The sequence below is a fragment of the Ciconia boyciana genome, chromosome 3 (assembly GCF_034638445.1).
Source record: "Ciconia boyciana chromosome 3, ASM3463844v1, whole genome shotgun sequence".
In the NCBI taxonomy this organism is placed as follows: domain Eukaryota; kingdom Metazoa; phylum Chordata; class Aves; order Ciconiiformes; family Ciconiidae; genus Ciconia; species Ciconia boyciana.
This window is the reverse complement of record NC_132936.1, coordinates 119,776,246-119,799,861: the sequence shown is the minus strand read 5'-3', so window position 1 is coordinate 119,799,861 and position 23,616 is coordinate 119,776,246. Positions and strand designations below refer to the sequence as shown.

Below are 23,616 nucleotides of genomic sequence, written 5' to 3'. Positions count from 1 at the left end.
GAATTAAAGATACATGCTTGTTTCTCAAAAGTGATTTTTTCAAAAAAGCTTTTCAAAAACAAATCTGGTACTCAGAGAAGTTTTCTAACTTGACCTTACAAGACAAATCAGACAAAAGAACTAGAAAGAAGGCATTTAGCCTGCTGTATTAGAAAACACAGCACTTAATGTTAGATAAGTTAAAAGAAAACAAAAAAAAAAAAATTAAAATTCTCAGGTACCTAGGGAATTTCTAAATTACACAAGAAACACTTTCAATGGAAAGGCGTTTCAAAGAACACTTTCAAGTCAAAGAAAAGGGAAAGGAAAAAAATCTATTATTAACATTCAGTAATCCTACCATTTCTTGACAAACAAAGCTGGGACTTTTACTGTCTGCTGAGAAATAGGAAAAATCATAGGTAAATGTCTTCGTTCTTTCTCGTCCTGTGTCTCCAGTACCACCCTCTGGTACCTATTTAAAAAAAAAAAAAAAAAGAAAAAGAAAAAAAGAGCTAGGACAATACATCCTGATGAAGTAATTAAAAAAATTTTACAATAACTAATCAGAATGCAAATTTAACAAAAGTCTATACACATTTTGAAATTTATAATGACAAGTTAACCTATTACTCCAACAACAGTGAAAAAATTAGCAACAGATATACTCTTCAGCAAGGACAGTCATGTTACAAGACAGCACAGCAGGAACTATTTGGATTTTAGCTTACTGCTCCTAACATCACAGTACATTTTTGTCACAATACTTACGTTCAGTTAAATCAGTCCTGTATATGAAGTACAGATTATAATCAGGGATTATCCTACACATATAATTAATAGGAGCCAGAGAGACCTTTGCACTGTGAACAGCATTTTATGTGGAGTCATGATTAAAATGGTGTTACATACCTGCTGCTTAAGGCTATCATCATTCTCAAGACATGACAGCTAGCACTATATTTCAGCAATATTCACTGCTATCTGAATCAGTCTAAACAAACTACGCACTGAAATTCCTTTTCATATATTTGTCATTGGAAACTATCTTGCAAAAACCTATTTGCTGTGCACAATTTCTCTTGCTGAGAGAAATGTTAAAATATACCATCAAAATATTATAGCAAGTGATGGGTATTTTGAGTTTAGTTCATTTTCACGGAAATTCCAGAAGACAACTTCTACAGATGAAGCAAAGGCTTAATAGGTACCAGGCATGTACCTCTCTCTTATTGTTGGCTTTCACCTTCCAGCTAAGTAATGACCAGAGTGATAAACCTTAGAAAAACCTACGAGATAACAGTCTATAGAGTGGTTTTCAGAAAACTGCAATGCAGCAAGTTAACAGTTTAACCTGTTTCCCCAAAGGATTACTTCAATACTGTATTTTAAAAACTAAGGGCTGTTCTCCACAGTGCAGTGAGCACCAGTGTTTAGTCCAGTCATATTTTGGCAGCTATTCAGACAGGATTTCCTTTTTTAAAGTGTGTTTACTCACCTTTAAGTTTGTGATTGTCGTTTTATTTTTTTCCATTGAAATAATAAACTTTGCATTAAGGTCTTTCTCCCTGAAAGAAAAATCAGACTTGAGTATGTTAAATAAAACATATCACAATAATCCACAGTCATATTTCCGCTCAACAGGTTGCTTGCCACAGTCAATTATCAAGTGAATCCATTTTTATTTCATTTTTTAATTGTTGTGACCAGTGTTTATTTATTGCTATGGGATATATTTGAAGTACTTGGGCTTGCCTCCAAATCCCTTCATCTAGAAACAGAGCAGCAGCTTGGGGAAACCTGCTTCAGAAGTTTGACTCTGCAAGTCAATTAAGTGGTTTATTCATAATTTGAAGTACTCTGATCCAAAGCCCAGTGAAGTCAATTATGTGGCTCTAAGGAACTACAAAACAGAACGTTACAATATCTTGTACCAGGCTCTTACCACCATCCTAGTAGCAGTAGTCCCCATTTACCCATATGGCCTAGGTAACAGGACTAAATATTTAAACCACAAAACCCCAGTATTTTAAAACTCTCTTAGAAATGAGGTACCCAACATATTTTTTGAGCTGTGATCATCATGGCAGTGCAGGAGAGAGGCTCTGCTACTAAGGGAGTGTTACACAGGTTTGTTGCTTCCTAGAGCACAATTCCAAGAAGAAAAAAAGTCCAGCTCTGCAGCAGTGTTTTCATGCACCCGCATCTATTTCACATCAGTTGTTTCTGACCATTTTCAAAACTATCATAAAAAATTGTTAGCTTAGTGTCTAAAACCAGCATGTATCAACCTGCTTGCTAAAGATGGGATTTCATTATAGTTAGTCATAAGAGTAATACAGGCTGCTCTTGAATGACAACCTTGAGCATAACATCTCCTGTGTTATTAAAAACATGCCCATGAAAAAAAGAGCCAGAAGAGGAAGACTGCTATATACTCCATACAAAACCTCGCCCCCAAATACTAACAGACACGCCTGTTCCAAAACCATCTAAGTCACCTGACAAACTGGTGTGCCCAACTGGTGCAAAGGAAAGCAGAGGGCTTTAAAGCAATAAAGTGCTGCTTAAGCATATTGCACGGTATCTCAGCGATAACTGGATATCCACCTGCACCAACCAAAACTGAAAAAGAGAAACTTCTTCCTAGTAATAGGAGACCTGAGTTCAGGATTTTAGTGTGACATTTTCTTCCTCGTGGTGCACTGGATCACCCAACTGTATGCTCATCTGCTGACTGTGCAGTTACCCTCTAGTCACATTCAGTTTTCCAGTAGAAATACTAAAGAAAAGCAAAAACCCATTTTAAAATCTACATCAATTAATAAAGATCAGGCAAATAAAAGTGCTTATTTAAATATCAACACATTATGTTATTTTCTAAGCTAATAAAATATATAATTGTAATAATTACAGCATGAATTATACAACTTAATTTAGATCTACCATAGAAAAACATTAGAGGCATGCCTTAAGAGATGCCTCTTAGTCACTCCCATGTCATCCTTAGTAGCTTTTACTAGGTCTACACTTAAGAGACTGAAATACTAAAATACAGCTATGGATAATAAACAGGGAAATGGAGAAGTTGTTTCCAATAGTATTTTTTAGTAAGAAATAGATTTTTGGCATCGCAGTAATGCAGCCTGTGGATGGCTACCATTCATCCTGCTTCCTCAACAGCCTCTAGCTGTCTCTAAATATTTGTTCAGCAAAGGTGTAATAAGTAATGTGGCCCAAATAAATGGTCTATCTTCCTACAAAAATTTGTTTCAAATATAATTTGTAACCCAGTTCCTCTAGGAAGTTTGGAAGGACTCCAGACAGGAAGAAGTTTGGGCCAGAATTATAGCTTTTGTGTCCGGATTTCTTCATGCTTGAGGTGTATGAGGGGAAATAATAAAATATTTTGGTGCTTTCCTTCCCAGACCTAGCCAGCTCTCCATATTACAAAACCCAAAGCTACTCAATAATGGAAAATTGATACAAAACGTTTAAAGTCTAACACCCATATATGAACTACACAAAATTCTGAGAAGCCTACAGTCATTAATTTTTGTGATAACACTGATAATATTACTAAAGATTATTAAAGAATGAGGATTTCAAAGTAAAAAAAAAAAAGGCCTTGTAAAGCACTAGCCAATTAAAAAATTCATAAATAGAATTTTGCATTTTTGCAGGGGAACGGATAGGGAGAGGACAACCTGAAACAGGAATACTATGATCAGAAACCATAAGCCAACCTGAGAGAATTGAAAATTAACAGGAATCAAATGCTAAATCTTAATTTTAATATAAGACAGCCGAGTATAATTTATTGTACACATAAAGAGTTTGCGAGGACCCCATTAAAAAAAAAATTGCTCGCATGATGCCAGTTATTTCCAGGCACTCATTTAATGCAGTTCAGCAGGGGCTGAGTCCCTTTCAAAAAGTTTTGATTGCAAGTTCCACCTTAATTAAAGGTTCAGGCTGTAAACAGCTGTATCGCAGTGCTGGGCACCCTTCTGAGAACCTTCAGGGCTAGGAGAACCCTACTGCAACCAGCTGCTCCTCCAGCATCCGTAGGAACCACCAGCCCTATCTCAGCCCAGAGACAAGCTCCAGCCACTACCCAAAGACACTGCCCCTGCAAACTCCATTCCCTTCACTACAAAGCAACGTACAGGGGCTGGCTGCCAAAACTAGTTCACAATTAATGCTTTGATGGTTTTCGAAAGCTTGCTTCCCCCGAAGCCCAATCTGCTCACACAGCAGTGTTTAAGGCCAACCTCCAGGCTGTTCTTGCTGCTGTTTCATACACCACGCGGAGTTCCAGGATCACAAGGGAAGGAAACTTATAAACCCATGATCCCGTGACCCCTAACCAAACTACAAAGTGATCAAGCAGGCAAGTTTCTTGGCACAGACACCAGGAAATACATCAGCCCAGTGCCGTTACTAACCTTCTACTATTGCTAAATTCAGCTAGTCATCTTGCAATTCATGGCAAGGAGGAGAGGGTAAAGAAAAAAAAAAAGGACAAAAAAATCAGAAAAACTACTTCAAATAGCACTGGCACTTTATTTTAATATCAAAAATATCAATATTAGTACCAAGATACACTTAAAAGAACTAGTATACTTGTCTTGTAATGAGATAAGTTGATAAATGGCTTACTTGGGCAAAGTTTTAATAATTTCTCTTTATCACAAGCGGCACGTGGGTTATGAAGAACTGCCCCAAACTGAAGATGATTCAGCAGCTATATCAAAACAAGGCAGCTTCCTGGAAGAAGCTGCAATGTAGATATCTCTACGTCAAGTTTCTTTCTCTCCTTCCATTATATTCCCTGCTTATTTTCAGGGCAAAGACCAGAGCAGTTTTTGCACCTCCATGGGCATCTAGTTGAAATCATACTACAGGCAGCCAAATGTTAGCAGTATCTCCCGATTTCAAGGCAACTTTCAATGGCTGCTGAAGATCCTCCCACAGAGAGCAGGGAGAAGAGCATGGAAAAGCACTGTTACCTCAAATATAAATCAACAAGGGAAGCTTTAGAAAAATCCCTATTACAGACATGCAAAACGTGTTTGATCTTTTTCCAAGTTCATCTTTAAGTTCCTTCCTTTAAGCTCCTTCAATGGAAGGTTCAGTTATTTAAACTGTGGCTTTTTATTAATCTGTTCTGTATTATTCAGACACTAGAGCATTTATTATAGCTTATCCCATTAGAAAATCATGATATTATGTTTTCCATTAAATTGATACTATGGGAATCAGTTGTGATTACCACAATACCTGTCAGACATGACTCCAAGAAGAGAACAGAAAGAATGAGACACATTTCATCTGGGGCACGGGAGGGGAAAACAAAAGAGGACAGGACAGAAAAGTGCAATCAGTTTTCCCAAATAGTGTTTCAAAAGACCACTTCAGCAAACCTCCAAGGCTGCACAGACACGGACACAGGCACTACCTGACTGCCTGCAGAGCACCTCTGTGTCAAAACAGAGGGTCTGTAAAATATACTCTTGGAAATTCACTTACCTGTAGACAACTAATGGAACATCTATTGGAAAAGGATTATACTGAAGAGCAGATGTGCAATTTTGTTTTTCAACTACTCAAAAACATAGTCTGAGCACTTGTAAAAGCAACTCAACCATGCTCAATGGCTTTTATTTTCAGCAAAGTGCCTGCTACTTCTTACGTTCACATTTTAGGCACAATGTTATGGATTTCCTATTTTATCACTCTGCTTGTTCACTACCCAGGTGTATTTCTGGGGTCACAAAGTGAGAGCATGAGGGTTGCGTAATGACCAGGAGAAATCAAGGTAGATGTAACTGAAAAACAAGCACAAAGCGTGTCACAGAAAGAACTCAGCTTTTTCTTGTAGCTTGGTAACATACTAACTGTACGTATGCCTTGATGTCCTATTGAATTTTACATGGACCAAGAGCACTTTCCTTTCTTTGAGTAACTCCTAAAAGGGGATCATTCAATTCAACTGTATGCTTTAAAAAGTCAAACAAAAACCCTCCTACACAATAAATTCTTTGTTATTTTCTGTAACTACAGGAAAAGTAACGTTGGTGCAATCTGAAATATCACATAATTTCTCTTTCCTACCCAGAGGGGTTTTTTTGGTTTTGTGGTTGTTTTTTTTAACTTCTTCAATGCTTATCAAATCATTTTGTAGAAAGTACATTTTTTTTAAATGTGATTCCATATCTAGGTGCAGTTAAAAACATAAATCTGGTGGTCTGTCTGTAAAACATCTTCATTACCCTTTGGGTTAAAGTAATTTTTTCCATAAACATCAATAACAAGTAGTTTCAGTATAACATTGGCTGAGTCAAGCAATCTGTTTTAGTCACAAGATTTTGGGAATCCACTGTGACGTGAGCCACCAGTACTACACTATTACACTGTATAAAAAAATCACAGTTGTCTCGATAGCAGGGCAATAGCCCAGCATATCCGGAGCTCAAAGTGACTCCATGCTGTTCACTGATATGGCCACAAGCCCATAATCAAATGGCTGAAGCTATGTTTACACTAATATAGTTTAAAAGTTAACAACTATACATTGTACATCAAGCAGCACGACTGCAATCAGATGTCCTTCGAATTTGGTTTGAGGGGAGTTCCTAGGTGGATCCTCTGATAGCTGGTAAGGGCTGCAGCCCTCCCCTCATTCGGGAGAGCTCTGCAGACTCTTTTACAGCTGCCTGTTTTCTCTGAACAACACATCTTCGTTATCTTCAAGACCTCTACCAAGCTGTCAAATCTGGCTGACATTAGCCAACACATTCAAAAGCTGCTAGATGGGACTGGACTGGCTGACAGACAGGCAGTGCAATCTCTCTCAAGTTTCACCTCAAGCCAGACAAGAAAGCAGCAGAAAAAATTCCTGGGGCCTGAAGTTAAAAGAAATACCTTTCTATGGATACGACTGCGATTGTGTCTCAGTAAGAGAAAGAAACTGTGCATGTACTTGGTACTTTAAAAGAGAGTTTTGTCATAAAGCACATTTTGTGTGGGCATAAGTTTTTCTGTGAGCAACATTATCTTTATTTGCTAGTGCAGACTTATAATGATACCCACGTTCCTTTTTGTGATACTGGTTTTATAAAAAGCATTGGCAAACTTTGCAAATAGTTAAAAGAGAGTTCTGCTACTCCCAGAACTTTCTTCACAGTGCAGCTGAAACCAAAATAATAAACCCAGTGAGAGAGAATGCAGAAACAGGGAAATCTTGTACATCTCATGAAACAGAAATATTCCCTTAGTTTATATACTAGTACACACATATCAGTTCTTGTATGAAGGACAACCTAGATTAAATGCCTTTAGCCATAAGAATAAATTTTACCAACAGTACTGAAAGGCAGTAGTTTAATCTACAGCAGTAAGGCTCTCCTGGAAAATGAACATACAGGTGTCCTTGTGCTGTCTTCTGTCAAATGGTATCTAGCTTTTTTGGGGAAACTGTGCACGCTTGTGCTAACACATACAGACGGGTCACTACATTAAATCATGTACCTGACCTCCTTTTTAAATTTGTATTTTTAATAATATTATAGGTAGACTTCACCTCCCAACAACTCACATCAGGTCTGGCGGGTAGCCACATAAGCAATTTTTAAATCATCAGGAACACCTAACTTAAAAAAAAAAAGTTACTGTATCCACACATGCCAGGGTCAACGATCGCATAATAACCTGAAAAATACTTAAGCTTCAATCAGCAGACTACCTTAACAGCAACTTTTCTGCTTTGCCTGCGTAGATGGAGTCAGACCAGGCTCGGTAATGGTCTTACCAGTAGTAACTAGTCTCGCATAGATAAGTTTTAAGATATCCACGTGTGAAACCCCTCTTACACATCTCTGATGTCAGCCTTTAAGAAAACATAGCAAACGTCCATCTTTGGCAGAAGCAACATAAAATATGACCTCAGACACAACCAAGTTGATTTGAATGACATCCGGGAATTTGGTTGTAATTATTATGACACTATGAAGTTTCTCTAGGACTCTTGGATTTTAGTCCACGTGATATTTTGCTTTTAATATTGTGTTTCTTCTGATTTGTTCTTTTACTCCTGCTATTCCAAGTCCTAAAGACAGTACTGACTTAACCTCTTGTGTACAGCAGAATGCAATTCAAAGAAATCACATTGTTTCCCTGCAGTGTCCTTGTCTTTTGGGGCAGAAGGTCCTCGAATTAGAAATTGAGGAAAAAAAAAAAAAATACTGTGCCTGACCTCACAGATCTATCAGCCCCTCAAGTAATCCATAAGGCTGTTGTTCTGTCATTCTTTTCCTCAACTGAGACACATACAAGCAATCTGGATTGAACAACAAATTACTTCAGTTATCTAAGCACAAATATCTTTCAAATGTGTAAGCATACAGAAAAATGATGGGTGTACTCCAGGTTCTGTATCTCACTGTTGCTTTGTATTTACAACATAAACTCGTTGGAGAAGAGTCTTCATAAAGCCAATATTTGAAGTATCTGAGTCTTCAACAATAAGAACTTCAGCCCATCAGCAATCATCAAGTGCCATGTACGCCCTCTTTCTGTTCGATAACTCTGAAAAACCCTCTCTCAATAAATAACCCTGGCTTTGTATTCATAGCTACTGCAAAATAGAGGACTTTGCTCTTCAATTCAGTCAGCTGTTCTTACCAACAATACCTGCCTTTCAGACACTCAGACTTCTAAAAGTCTTTGAGTTCAAAAGCTCAGTTAGGTTAAAACAGCTGAGTGCTAATCCCATTTATTTCAGAACTGGTCTTAAGTTCAAATAAACAAAGCCTGAGAAACCAACAGACTCACCCTTCTCTCACTTCATTTCATCAGGAAAGCTACAATAGAGAGACTCATTACCTTTTTCTCTGCTGGTCTCAGGGAGCTCTCAACAAAAAGCAGAGTTTGAAAATATTTTATTGTTCATTATTTTAGTGATACAACATGCATAGGTAACCTGGCAGTATGTTTGATAATACTGAAATATATTGACTAGGAAACGCTATTCTAAAACTAGGTTTTTAAGTTCAAAATGCTTAAGATTGTAAAGTTTTGGGGATTAGAAATTGTAAATGAGGCCCGTTTAATTATGTTGCCCCACATGTGCCCACGCTGCCACTGTGCTCTGGCCCCGCTGGCACTGGAAGGTCTTTGTTCTTCAATGCTAGGGAGGGGGACAGACAAAACAAGGTAGCGATTGTGACAAATCCTACAGGCTTGAAAAGCTTTTGAAGCATTTGCACTAAAGCACTAAAAAGGACAGAAAAATAAGCACATGTAAACAGAGGCTATATGCGGTCTTCCCGATCTCCAATGGTTTATGCAAGTCAGTCCCAGCCATTAACTTGCCAGTTAATGGGAACCCAGTATTTTGCTGAAACTCTTTAGAGCTCCTTCCGCAGCGATCAAGTCTGCTCCAGTTTTGCTGCTCACCGACACAAGGATGAAGCTCTGCATTTGGGACTCTCCTTCCCTGATATATCTCGTTTCATACATAACAATGGCAAGATCCCATTTTAAAGACTACACAGGACAGAGAATAAACTGGGTATGCATAAAGCTGTGCAAAAACCACCACAGAGAAAGTCAGAGGCAGAACAGCAAACACAGGAGCTCCTTAAAAGTCACCCAGGTCTAGTCTTACCTTCCCATTCAAGCAAGATCATTTCCTGTAATGACTTTCTTCAAAGGAATTAGCTCTTCCCAACCACCTGGGCTTTCATTCCCCTCGGGAGACTCTTCCACAACCTGCACTATCTCATTAGCAGTAATTCCTTCGATACAGTTTAAGCTGATCCATTATTAGCTTCATTCCATTACTCCCAAGATATTATGAAGGAGCCATAACTAAATATTTAATTCCTCTTTTCAACATTTAAGCCCTGCAAATATTTCTAGATTTGCATCTCCTAATCTATTCGGGTAGTCATAACACAGAGTACGTGTTTAGCTTGATATTTTTTGAATCGATGATTCCCGTCATTTTTGTTGATCTTTTCCAACATAATTCAGATAACAAGGTTCCAGAAACAAGACTTTACGAGATATTGATGCAGGGGCTCGCTGGGGGAAGCACCAACCACAGCTTCAGTGTTTGGCTCTGCAATATATTTGCAAACAAAGAACTGCACTGTGATTGTAGCACACTCCTAAGTTCAAATTCATCACTTCTAAGCAGAAAAACTTCAAAGATTAACCACAGAGAAAAAAGGCATAGAAAGAAGAGGAAAACAAGGCACTGATGTTCAAAGACTGCATACTTCAGCACAGGTGAGAAACTCTAGCAAAACAAAGCCGCCAGAGTGTGCTGGCATTCTCTATTGCTCTTACCCCTAAGTTTCAGCTTGCTTCAGGGCTGCTGACATTTGCTGTTGTGGAAAAGCCTAAGGAGAGTCCAACAAGTTTTTCTAGAATATCCTGACCTGTGGCATCCAAATTCCCATCCAACTATCATACTTGGTGTTGGCTGCTCTATTTGGCTTTAACTTCTCATTTTAGCAAAGGCCATACTCTCATTAGGCCCCGCTCCTTAACACAGCCGTCCAATACTGCATTTTACCACCCCTTAGCAAAACATGGCCAGATCATTTGAGATTTAAACTCTTCAGGAGAGCGACTATTCTGCTTTACATTCACAAAGTTCTCTTTATACTACTGAGTAAAATAACTTTGGCATTTTCCCCCCACCTCATGGCTGCCGCTTCTTCCATTCCTACATAACCAGGTCTGAACTATTTATCTACTACTTATTGCCCTTATGCCAAAAAAAACGTAAAACTTAAAAACCAACCATCTCCCATGCTACTATATAGATTATAAGACTTCCATCACTTCTTACTTATCCTTGCCAATGACAACCAAGACTTTTCTGTAAGCCCACTATGGTCTTCTCTATTTTTTTCTTTTCTAGTCCTTACAAGTTTGAGTCAATATTCTGCTGTGAGCAAGCTGTCGTTTCTACTTCATTTGCTTCAACAGGAAGTTCTCCAGCCTTTCTTCCATTTTCAAATGGCCAGCTTGCAGCTTGATAACACAACTTACTACATCCCTTTCTCAAATAAACAATCCCCATAGATACCATTTAAAGGAGCCTCACAATACATATAGCACCTATGTTTCCTAGCAAACACTGCTCGCTCAATTGCACCTTTATTCCAGAACTACAGACGGCAATAACAACAGCCATAAACCACCATCACTGAGACTTTTATCATCTTTGAGGGCATTTTTACATAATTACAAACGTTTATGTCACAATTTATTGTTGGTACCTGTGCTCAAAGAGCACACGTTCAACACATTTAACAAGTGGAGCCCTCCCTAGCGCTGGTTAGATACCATCAAAACCAGGGACCAACAGCCCCTTCAGAACAGGCCCACCTGTGTGTCCTGCCTATCTCTCCTTTCCTCTCTCTCAAAGTCCTGCACCTTAAACAATCAGGTAACATGGCCATACAACGATCATTTTGTTTCACCTATCAGGAAACACAAATCATATTCTACACTTCTTTCTCACAACTGAACAAGTACCAGAGTTTTGTGCTCTTTCACTTCTGGCAGCCTCACTGTGCTGAGCTGCCAAGGCCAAATGAATGAAGCAGCCCCCTGCTCTTAACCCCACTCCAGAACTTGGCCATACCCACTGGGCATCACCAAGCCATTGCCAATCATAACCCATCTGCTAAGCACACCTTCACTCAGGTCAGTTAAAAGGCAGTGATTATTATGGAGAGATGACATGTATGTTGTCATGCTGATGCTCACCCCTCTGGTCTTCCCTGTACTAAGGGACCTGTCCTGAGGAGGTGAGGATGACCACGCTGAAGAATAAAAACTCATAACTACTGTTGTATTCTCTTGAAGAGGTGAGAGATAATAAATAGAAAATAAAACCATTTCTTCATGTACCTTACAAAACCAAACATACTTTTAATTTTGGACTTCACATTCTCTTAGTATCAACCTTACATGATCCCAGAACTCAGATCAGAGTCTACACCTTTATGCACTGGTCCAACGCTAACAACAGAAGTAGCGGGCTGATGAAGGTCATTATATATAGATAGATAGATAGATATATACGTATGCATAGCTTACTTTCAGGGAGAGAAGTATATCTACTCTGAACAGTTTCCCAAAGGAAAAATCTGCTGGAGGTCATTAAGTGGGTTCAAGGTTTTGGACACGAACCACAGCAAGGTGAAAAAGTCACATTCAGAACAGTTAATCTTGCCAACTCAGCATCAAAGTAGATTTTTATTGGATTTGGACTCACCCACAGATAAAGGCAGAGGCAAGAGAGAGGTACGCTCATCCCAAGCACACTAGAGCCTCAGCTATCCTTACAGATCTTTCAACTTATTTTTATAGTAGAGAAATTGTACATGATTGTAAATCAAATCACAAGCACCATTATTAAAACAGAAGTTCAAAGACTTAACATAAGAAATAGCAAACTCAGCTTGCTGATAAATGGCTTATCCTCATCAGTGCTGTAGTTTAGAAAGTGACAGTATTGCAACACTTGGCCATATTTAAGCTCTGAGTTATGTTTCTGTTATCACTCCGGATCCTCTTAAGAGCAACAATCAACAATCAGTGCTCAGAAACAGACGCAGCAAAAATTTCACCATGCACTTCAGAGACAAATATGGTAACTATGGGTGTCCTTGCTTGTAATCACCCCATCTTTTCTCACTCTACCTGTGTTACACTGATGTTATACATATTTTGTCAAAACAGTCCTTCTTTATAAATTCATGAAAATGAAAAACATACACAGTAACCTGTATTTTAGACACAGCAATTCATCATGAGACACCAATTCATTCCCCTCTTCCCTGCATTGGAAATTCTGTAATATATTCTCCATGTATTTCTTTTGCTTCTCTTCCCAATTCTAAAAACCATAGATAGTTAATTATAACTTTCATACTCCCAGTAAGCTCCTACCTAAATCACTTGTAAACATTCAGAATGGAAATTGAGATTTCAGCCAGCTCTTCACTGGTTTCTTGTTTATCTCTTTTTGCCGCTACAATGACATCTAGTCACATGTTCCTTGTAAAATGAAACAGCTTCTTTTATATCTCTGTCCTTTGCATTGCTATATTAATTTGAGCCGTTGAAAACTCTGCTACTGATACTAAGGCTTGGATTGTGCAAGCAGTTATTTTTAAAGATAATATAACGTTGGTCCTAAACTTCCAAGGTACTCTGACTCCAGCTCTGCACACAGAGGAGTTACTTAGACTTACAAGCATAAGTGAGACGTGTAATAATGTAAAACCAAGAGAGCCAGCCTTACGTCTAATGAATAAGCGTGTAGAACGTATTTGTGGAGTATTGACATTGGCATGGCTTTAATCCAAACAAATCCCAGAGTCACGCAAAAGCCTTCTCTGAGCAATAAAACATATTTTCTCTGTCTCCCCACTATCAAACACAAAAGCTGTTAATCTTCATGTGGTAATTGTGAATGACCATATAACCACGTAAAGCACTACAGCCACTGACATGCATTTCTGCCATCCCCATCAGTCACTTCCATTTGGAGAGCAAATCTAAGGAGTGTGTGCATGCAGGGTTAAAAATTGATCATTTAAAAATTAAATCAAATTGGAATTTCTATTTCATTATACTGGAAATAACAACAGAGCTGTGGGAAAGTCTACACAGGTCATTTAAATAAACATTTAAAAACACTGGGAGCACTGGACAAGCACAGGGAAGAAGAACTTACTGCAGTGCAAATCCACATTCTTATGTCAACTGCATCTTCTGCAGGTAAGGACAACATATGACCCCCGTTTAGTTTGTTCAACCAGTTAAATACAATAATTAGCTTATGCAAATAGCTTATGCAAGAAACATATGAAAAAGATAAAAAGATAAAAATCAGAAAAAGCTTGTTTTCCCCTATTACTTCATGAATTAAAAGCCAAACAGAACAGAGCTATCAGGTGTAAGAAATAGAGGGGCATAAGAATTGGTGATAATATCTCAAAGAATCAAGTTGATATTTCTTTTATTAAATATCAAAGTATTTTTTCTTATTTAGCATACTTTAGATGGTTTTACTTACCTGATGAAAAAAACGTTTAAAAGTGGTTTTCCTGAACACTAATTGAATTCTAGTTTTCATGCAGAGAAATTGTGACATAAAATGGAAGTAAGAAAAGACTACCCTCCTATTCTTCTTAAAAGACTCTGAACAGATGAACATAAAGCAATGTATTTGAACTGTGCAGACGCAGTCCCTAATACAAAACAGAGAGCCAGAATTAGGTTAGGCTTAACAGGATCCTGAATATCTCACACTATGCAGAAGACAGTGACTAGTAACCAGCAACCCAAAGTCGTCTGTTCAGTATGTGAACAGAAAAGTACCTCAAAAGTACTTCTCTATAATCCCATTATTTTGCACAGGAAACGGCCATTCTGAGGAATGACAGAATCTTGATGAGAAACTGCATTTTGTGGGACCAAGTGTGGCATTCTCCAGTCAAGTCCTCCAAATTATAAGACAATAAATGAATGCTTCTAATGACTGTTTTGGAAAATGAACCTTTGAAATAATGGTGACCAAAACCACTAATTTGCCAGAGCAAAATACATCAGCCACTCAACCTCACCTCCCTGCAGATTTCTACTTGATGAAGCAAACCTAGTCTTCTGCCATCTGGCAGGTTTTTAGCCCCTTTACAGTAACATTAAAATACAAGCACAGACTGAAAGGCTGTCATTGCAATTCGGTATTGCATTAGGAAAACCAAAGGATAGATGGAGACTCACCAAGTAACTGAACTTTCTAAGCTCACACTCACAACTGGCTTCAAAGCAGTAACTGTAAAGCCATTAGGCATCATTTTTGTTACATTATCCAGAGATACAGTCAAAAACCTCTAGTGTAACCTCTGCATAACACAATTTGGGATGTTAACTACTTTAAGAAGAAAGGTCAAGGGCTTTGACAACAGCACTGATATGAACCAATTCCTTCCAGGTGAAGCCAGAGAATGAGAAGACTCAAAATAAATCACAGCAGAAGGAAAAAAAAAATTAAAAAAAAAGACTGAAGTTTGTCATCTAAGCAATGGAACAGCAAGTAATCCTTAAACAACAACCCCCTCCCTATCACATGATTCATTCCAAGATCTATGTTCATGACTTATTACACAATTAGCAGTGCTATGACACCACACAGCGCAACTGCTCCATAATGCAGGAGCCTTACCAAGAGCCATTCATTAACTCTGTCTTCTCTAATTAAAAATGACTCATGAAATAAGCTGCATTATATGATTAAGCTTTGAACAAGCCAAACCAAATTTAGAGACACACACACGAAATTAAATTTAACTCTATAGAGTATCGTGGTTAAAGATTTTGAAAATACGTGCTGCAGCATGAACACCCAATTGGGAAAATTCCTTTGAATGGGCAGAAAGGTCCTTCCGCCGTAAAACACTGCAGTGACCCATAAAGGCAAAGGGAGCACAGCTGAGCAAAGACATGTACAGGGGAAACCAATATAAGCAAAATACCATTACTGCTCCTGGCTTATGGTTCACAATACCTTCACTATTGCAACAGAAAAAGCTATTGCATCCTCTAAGGCTTAGGATCGCAGTTTTACAATATACAGCACATGAGTCCAGCACTGACTGAAGGTGAGGAGCACCACCAACCCCAGCACCACTCCTGGGCTGCAGTACTGGGTGCCATGGCGAACAGCAACCGTGCCTCTGAAAAATCAAGACTTAGAAGCAACATCCCATGACACTGCATCCAGCTTCCTGATAATGTTTTATAAACATCAAGCACCATCCCATAAATAGCAAGGTTTTAACAACTTGAACTGGAAGGCTCTTCACAGTTTGCTTATTTCCATAGTCAGACACTTTCTAGTTTTCAGAATAAGTTTATTCACATCCTACTCATTGCCACTCAGTACACGGTGTCAAAGACAACGTTGATCACACCAGGCCCCTGCCTGCCCCGCTCTTAGGCTCTTTCTTTTCCATCATATCGCAATTTTCATTATTTTCCAGGTATGCTCTGATTTAGCCCCATCCAAGTTATCCTCCCATGTGCATTCTAGACACGAGGTCCAGAGACATTGTCTGAAATATTCTTTTGCCACAACACTTTCAAAATCCTACTCACACTTTATCAGTTGGTGTTTCCACTGCCTACAACAATTACCAGCCCTTTTCCCTTCTGTCATATGCTTTCCATTTCCCTCTCTCTTCTGTCTCTTAGCAGATCATGGTTCTAGTCCACAAACAAAGTAGTAGTCCGTACTACCAAAACATTACAAATAACAAGTCTTATCAATACTTTAAAGACCTTCACTAAAAGTGAAGTGTGTATATATAGAATAACTTTAAAAACTTGTAAGAACCATATGGTTAAACTCAGGGGAGGGAGAGGAAGGAAGCAGGAGGGTATGACAAGATTATTCACCAACCCTGACCTCTAACCACTCAGCTCCATCAGACTGCCTAAACTACTTGAAACCAACCTGCAATATTCTCCCCTTCCAACCTTCATCAACTTCATTTTCATAAGGTTTGTTTTTCCCCCACTGAAAACTACAAGATATCAACTGACTTTCAGAACTTGGCAATTTTTTTTTTTAAATACCTGAATCAGATCAAGTGAAAGGAAGGGTGGGAGCCTCATTGGCTGCCTATGCTTTTAAAACACTTTTCTTTTTAACTGGCTACATCGTTCCAGAACAAGAGAAAGCGAGCACTGCCAGTAGAATCTGATAATCTTCTACATATGGTTCTTAAATTATATCATTAAAAGTTAACTCCATTGTGCATGTTATGTATTTATTTCTCCAAAGAAAACAGTGTTTATCTCTTGGACACATGTCAGGAAGTGGGTGATAAACTCTTGTCAACACAGTAAATGGGGCGGACTGCCTCTTTTATACTTCGAGCTTAAGTAGCCTACTAATAACCTTTACTACAATGGCTCCTCCATAAAAGCTGGCATTACAAATGAACTAGACAACAATCTCTCTCTTTCAAGTAGGTAGAAGGGGTTGCAGTTGCTAGATGAAACGAAGAAGGAGCTTTCTTTCACGTTTTAGAAGCCTGGTTGTACACTCTTGGCAGGCTCTTGCCTCTCAACAGTTTCCCGTCTTCACCAAAGTAACCTTAGAAGGGGTTGCAGTTGCTAGATGAAACGAAGAAGGAGCTTTCTTTCACGTTTTAGAAGCCTGGTTGCACACTCTTGGCAGGCTCTTGCCTCTCAATAGTTTCCTATCTTCACCAAAGTAACCTTTCCGTCATTATAAAGGGATCAGACAAACCAATGCTTAAGACCATGACAGGCTGAACTTTCCAGGAAAGGCCCCACACCTTCCAGCAAAACGAGGGAGCTACTTCCCAGCCTGCCGGGGAGGAGAAGCGCTCCCAGCAGCCGCTCCTGCCACGCAGAGCCGCTCAGCCGAGCGCCAAGAAACCCCTGAAGTCCCCGGCAGAGCTCCCCCTCCACCTCGGTAATGGCTGTCACCGCCTGCACAGGTGGGACACGGAGTTTCACGCACCCCCGGCGAGCGGCGGCGGCTCAAGGGCTGCGCCCCCGCGCCCGGGGCCGCGCCGCCCCTCAGGAGCGGGGCGCGGGAAAGGCCAGGGTGGCCCCGCCGCCGGGCTGCACTCACCTGCGGTTCATGGGCCGCACTCGCACGGCCACCTTCACCGAAGCCATGGCTCATCCCCGCCGGGCCGCTCGGGCCCGCACCTGCTCCAGCCGCCGCCGGCCCGGTCTCGCCCCGCCCGGCCTGGCCCTCGCCGCCGACCCGCGCCCCGCCCGCCCCGGGGGCCGAGCGCAGGCCGCCCCCCGGCCTAGGCCATGTCGCTATGGCAACCCCCGCCCGCCCCCCGCAGCGTCCGCCCCGCCGGGTGGCTATGGGGGCAGCGCAGGGACAAACAACGTCGCAAGGCGTTGCTCCTGCCGGCCGCGCGGCCCCGCCCTTGGCCGCGGCGGGGCGGAGGAGGAAGGGGAGGGGGAGGAGGAGGAGGAGGAGGAAGAAGAAGAAGAAGAAGAAGAAGAAGAAGGAGGCTGGGGGGGGATTGGGGAGGAGGGGTACGGGGGCAGCCGCAGTTACCGTGGGTGGGCGCTTCTCCGCAGGGCCGTCCCCTGAGGTGTATATAGATAGATTCATAGAGAGAGACATATATTTGGGGGGGTGTATATGCATATATATACGTATATATACACACACACCCCCTATAAATATATATCTCTCCATTATATATAGGAAGATATAGGGTTGTAGGTAGGGGTGTCTATATATATACCCACCTATATATATACCCCTATATACACCCCATATCTGTCTCCCTGTATTTATACACACACTGCTGTATATATACCTACTCCTATATATACACCTATATATGGCGGGAAGAGATGTCTATGTAGAAATATAGATGTGTACGTCCGTATATTTCTAGATGTATCTACATATATATCCATATATAACTATAGCTCTTTTTTGTCCTTGGTTATATACATGTATATACAGACATACGTGTTTAAGAGAAGGTGTTAAAACACAGCTGTGTGCGCAATGCCTGTCACACTCGGCCAGGCAGCCGCCGGTGAGATACCACCGAGGCCAGGCAGCCGCCACGCTGGTACCGGGGGGCTGGGGACAGGGCCTGGACCCGGCCCCCCACCTCAGTGCGCTGCCCAAAGGGACGCGCTCGGCAAAGCACGGACACAGACGGCACTGTCTCAGCGAAGGAAGGAAATGTTTCCAGGAGACAGGAATGGTTAAGCAGTGTGCATCGCAGCCAGATAATAATATTTATGTCTACGGCATGATAAATCTGGGTTGTTATTTTTTTACTACTTATAATAGGGCACACAGCAGCTCTCCCAATAGGTATCTGCACTGACTCTGTCCTTTGCATATAAGAAGAAAAAGCTGATTATGGTCAGCTCAGAGAAAAGCAGAAGTAAAAAAAGGGTAAATTCAAATGTCCATTAAGGTGCAGCCATGCCCTCAGCTGTGTTTGCAGAAACCCAGCCTGGGCATCCACCCCAGATGCCCAGGACGTCGCGAGGCCGGGCAGCGGCGCGAGCCCCCGTCCCAGGGGATGCATCCTGCACGGGGAGCTGGATACCTCACACCAAACCTACACCAGCCAGGCCCCCGCCGGGAGCACCACCATCTTCACTGCCTTCAGAGAAGCAGCTGGAGCCTGGACCAGGCTGAGGCAGGACCCCTCACACCATGCTTAAGTAATGAAAAACCCTAACGAGGCCTCAGAAACAGCTGCGGTGCCGGTGCCCCGGGAGGGGATAACCACTCCACCGGCACCAGCTAGGCACGTCCTGCCCTGCGGAGCAGCCAGCCGCAGCAGAATGTATGGCTTGTAAAGAGCAACCATGAAGAAGGCAACATTAAAAAGCAGGATAAGTAATATTATCATAAATAATAAATATTTTTGTTTGTTTGGAGTTGTCAGTGCCTGGAACCCACACCCAGGATGGAGACACCATTTAAGATGCTATACAAACACAGTTGCATTCAAGTCATTAGGAGTTACTGGCTTGACAAGTCAAAAAAACGGTTGCCAAAACACAGGAGAAGGTCTCAGACCTTCTCAGAGCTCATCCTTAGTGACTCCTACTAACAACTGACTGTCTCCAAAAAGGGGAAGGGGGATGACAGTAAAAACATCAGCTGAAGAGTGATGTTAGCATTGGTGGCAACCAGGACCGTGTAGATGAATGAGATGGCCTGAGAAAAGGAGGAGAGCGGAGAAGGGAATGTAAGAGACAGAAGGACCCCACGTTTAACCCCAAAGGTATAGGGAAGCACTAGGAGGAGGGTCAGAGGAACACAGTGAGCCAGGACAGAAGAGATTTGGAGGATGACTGACTGCTGGAGGTAGTCGAAGGAGATGGGGTGGAAGCCCACCAGACATGGAAACACAGCTGAGAACCAGGGCAAAAAGAGGTGCCACGGGGTGGAGAAAGGAAAGGATCAAGAAATGAGCCGGAAAAGTCATGTCCCTGGCAGTGCATCAGATCAACTGAAGGATGAGGTGATGTCTGAAGAGAGAGGTCAGGTCCATGGAGTGGTTTTATAGCAGAAGAGAAACTATTACGGGTTCAGTTTGCTTCAGGAAGAGAAGAAGAAGGATGAGAACAAGAGGGCCTCCGGGGCAAGGGGTTAGAAAGTCACTGGTGCAGCAGCTCAAAAGAGAAGAAGGGAGGAAGAAATATCGGGCTGGTACTAGGAAAGAAGGAGAAAGGAACAATATACAGAGAGAGAGAGAGAAGAGCACATTGTTGGAGACCCAGGAGGCTTTCAACAGCCAGACAGGACCTCTGGCCTGAGAGAGATTAAAAACCGTATTGAAGGTTTGAAGACGGAAAAGAAGGTAGTAGATTCATAGCATGGATTTTTCCTGAGGTTTTCAGTGATGTGAGAGGACAAGCACGGGGGAAAGATACAAAGAGGGAGACGGAGTTTGTGGTGCCGAGCAAACTCCAAGGGTAAATGAAACAGAGTCAGGAGAAGTTTCAGCACCAATGTCAGAGTATTATGGACCATCAGGCACAGGAGCACTAAAAAAGAAGGGAAGGGATCAATTGTGCTATGCCAGAGCGGTGTTACAGTGGGACAGAAAGACCTGGGGCGTTGGGAAATCACAGAAGGAGCAATATTTGCTTAAAGATCAGCCGAGGACCGGGTCACCCTCGGGAGCGCGGGAGCTGACACACTGCAGCAGCCAAACATGCAGGTGGGGGGACCCCCGCCAAGGCACCGGGCAAATTGATTAAAGCGTATCGAAAGCTTTAAAGAGGATCTGGGAGACGTGCGACAAGCTGCCACGGAATAGCACCAACACATTAGAAAGATAGAATAAGCTAAAAAGTGTGTAAGAAAAAAATAGATGTGTATACGCATGCATGATAGGATAAAAGAATAAAAAGCAGTGGTAAAAAATACAATAAAATGTAACAATTTTCAGCACCAGTTAGGGGTCCTAGAAAAGCCAACCAATATATAGCCTAATTTGTAGAGCATCTACTAACTCCTCTCAGGCAGTCGTGCTTCCCCTTTCCCTGATTAGCAAAGCTATTGAAGAAATACATCTGGTCAGTAAGTATGTCTCCGCGTGCTGCGTTTTGAGACATCCAGCCATTAGGGGATACAATGAGCTTCTCCACCCGCACAGAGCCTCCCATGAAATGGAAAACACTTTTCCACTTCCGTAGCAAGTGTCCACTGCAGAGGGGAGCTGGACCAGCTAACGCACCCGCAGCACGCCCGGCATGAAGCAGCAAAACATCCCCAGGCTCTCCCGTCCTCCTGCAATTCTCAGTGCCTTGCTATTTCAGAAATGTCTTTCCTTCACCGGGCCAGGATACGAATGCTGCAGGCAGTTCATGGAGAGTAAAGCCAGACCTGGTTTTCTCCAACAGCACTGATGAACCCTTGTCATGGGCTGTAACCAGCATCGAGTGCTCGGGTGGTTACAGCACGACCCAGCAGCAGGGCTGGCTCCACTTGGGTTGTAATACAACACAAATTATAGCCAGGAAAGTGGAATAAAATAGTCCACTCAGTAAAACTAAGCAGGACTTGGTTAAATATTGCTTGAGTTAGACACATTCAGCATCAGCACTATTTGCCAGGCTTTAACATACATCCATAGGCAGCACAGTTTGCTCCTTTGACCTGTTTCTGTCTCCGGGTACCTCTCTCTTCTGGCCCTTGGTTCAGCAATGAGTTAATATTTTGCTTGAAATTCTCATCGGTTCGGCCACATTAAATTATTACACACCACATGTAACGTCTCCTGCAATTTCAGTAAGGAACAAGTAAGTTTTACAGGAGGAGGATCCAGGAGGAAGGCTGCTTTCTTAGGGCTGCGTCCTGTAATTAAGCTGCTCGGTGGATGTTTGAAGGATTGAGGCTTTAGGAAAGTCGCTCTGTTCTGAGCCTGACTTCTACAAAACTTGCCAGAAAGGGATATTTTTGAGACTTCCATACACAGATGACAGTTTTTAGACATCAATCCAAAAAAAGCAAATATAAAGGTATGTAAATATACATACCCACACCAAATGTCTCAGCCTCCTTCCCTTAAAAACCTGGTGGAAAATACAGTTGTCAGTTTCTAAATACTAAATATTTTACACTCAGAAACACCTGGCAAAGTTTGTAAACCCAAATCCAACCCAAACCCAAAGCACACAAGTTCCCAAATACTTCTCTACTCTTTGGGTATAAGTGTCTTCAAAAACCACACAGTTCAGATATGGTTAATGAAGCATTTCCAAGGTTTTTCCTTGCATCATCACAAAGAGCCTCTCTGCTACCCTTCACTCAGAGTTGGGAAAGCCAGTTCCACCTGCGCTAGAAATGATGCTCGCATTCAGAGGTTGCATCTCTGGAGCTTCTGTGGGTCTCCAGCCTGCTGGCAGGGAGACGAGCAGCACTGAACCTGACTGACCACCGTCTTCTGCGCTTCCTTCTTGCTCCTAACTGACCTCTTGCAATGGACCTGCTCGGTCAGAAATGCCTTCAGGCACATACCCTCATTTCCTGGGGTTGCAAAACAGGTCCCAAGCCCAGGAGATGACAGGCTGGACCTTACTAATAACAAGTGGTGCAAAGTCTTTCATTCAAGCCCTTCCAATGCACATTCCCCAAGACGATGACCGGTTGCCTTTCCTTGTGTTCATATGCAAATAGCCTGGAAGGGAAGGAATCAACAACTCGGCCAATGGTTACATCCTACCTGTCATCATCCTCTTTTCCCATCGCAGTTGGAAATATGTTTCCAAGAAGCAGACATCAACCAGGACCTTCACCTGAGCGTGCTGAGATACCCTTCCGTTTGGCAGACGATGGAGGGGACAGACGGACAGGCATCTCCCCATCCCGTGGGACTCACTGCTGGGCCGGAGCTTGCCATCAGCCTCGGTTCAATTTGCTGATTAGCAAATCATCATTTGCTAATTTGATGCACAAAGCTCAATGCTCGCTGCTAAAGAGATTAAGAGGGTCCTCCGTGGCCAGTACTTGGGAGAAGGTATTATCTTGTCACGGATTGATCCACCAGGAAAGTTATCCTTCTCTCCACTCCAGGGAGTCCTTTGGGGAAAACACTTGCTCAGCATCATCCTTCAGCCTGCTTCTGCGGGGCTTTTCACACCTGACCTGCCCCGCAGGGTCAGATGTAATTTCTGCTGTCGCTACCGAGACGTGTTGTGAACTCCTTTATCTCAGCCAGGGGAATCAGAGCAGCCTCCTCCTCAGGCTGCTCTGATTTTCCAATCTGTCAGAATCATGAGGAATAAACAGCATTGCCCATTCCCAGCAGCACACAAACACGGTCCTTTTAATCCATACACACAGTTTGCTTTCCTGAGCTCATTCCCAAGCCAAGTTTCAGGTCTATATTCATGCCCACTTTGCATGAAACGCAGCTGTACATCTCCGGTTTGAACTCACGCTTGTATTCAGACGGAGGAGCTTGCCGTGGATAACTTCTCAAGGGGACAAGTGCCCTTCTGCTAGCCCCGGCGAGTGCCAGGGCTTCCCTACAGCTTCCTGATGGAAGG

General features: G+C 41.9%; 1 protein-coding gene across 3 annotated transcripts in view; it reads right to left on the bottom strand.

The window, feature by feature from the left end:
- Nucleotides 1–17,867, bottom strand: part of KIF16B (kinesin family member 16B) — a 147,783-nt gene extending 129,916 nt beyond the window's left edge. For 2 of the 3 annotated variants that reach the window (XM_072857417.1, XM_072857419.1), the window contains exons 1-3: nt 17,684–17,867; nt 1,478–1,547; nt 341–454 (exon numbers count right to left, since the gene is read on the bottom strand). In XM_072857417.1, coding sequence (XP_072713518.1) covers nt 341–454; nt 1,478–1,547; nt 17,684–17,730 — 231 coding nt within the window. In that variant the 5' untranslated portion in view covers nt 17,731–17,867. The remainder of the gene's footprint in view (nt 1–340; nt 455–1,477; nt 1,548–17,683) is intronic. The other variant, XM_072857420.1, reaches the window with a different exon arrangement.
- Between the last annotated feature and the right edge of the window lie 5,749 nt (nt 17,868–23,616).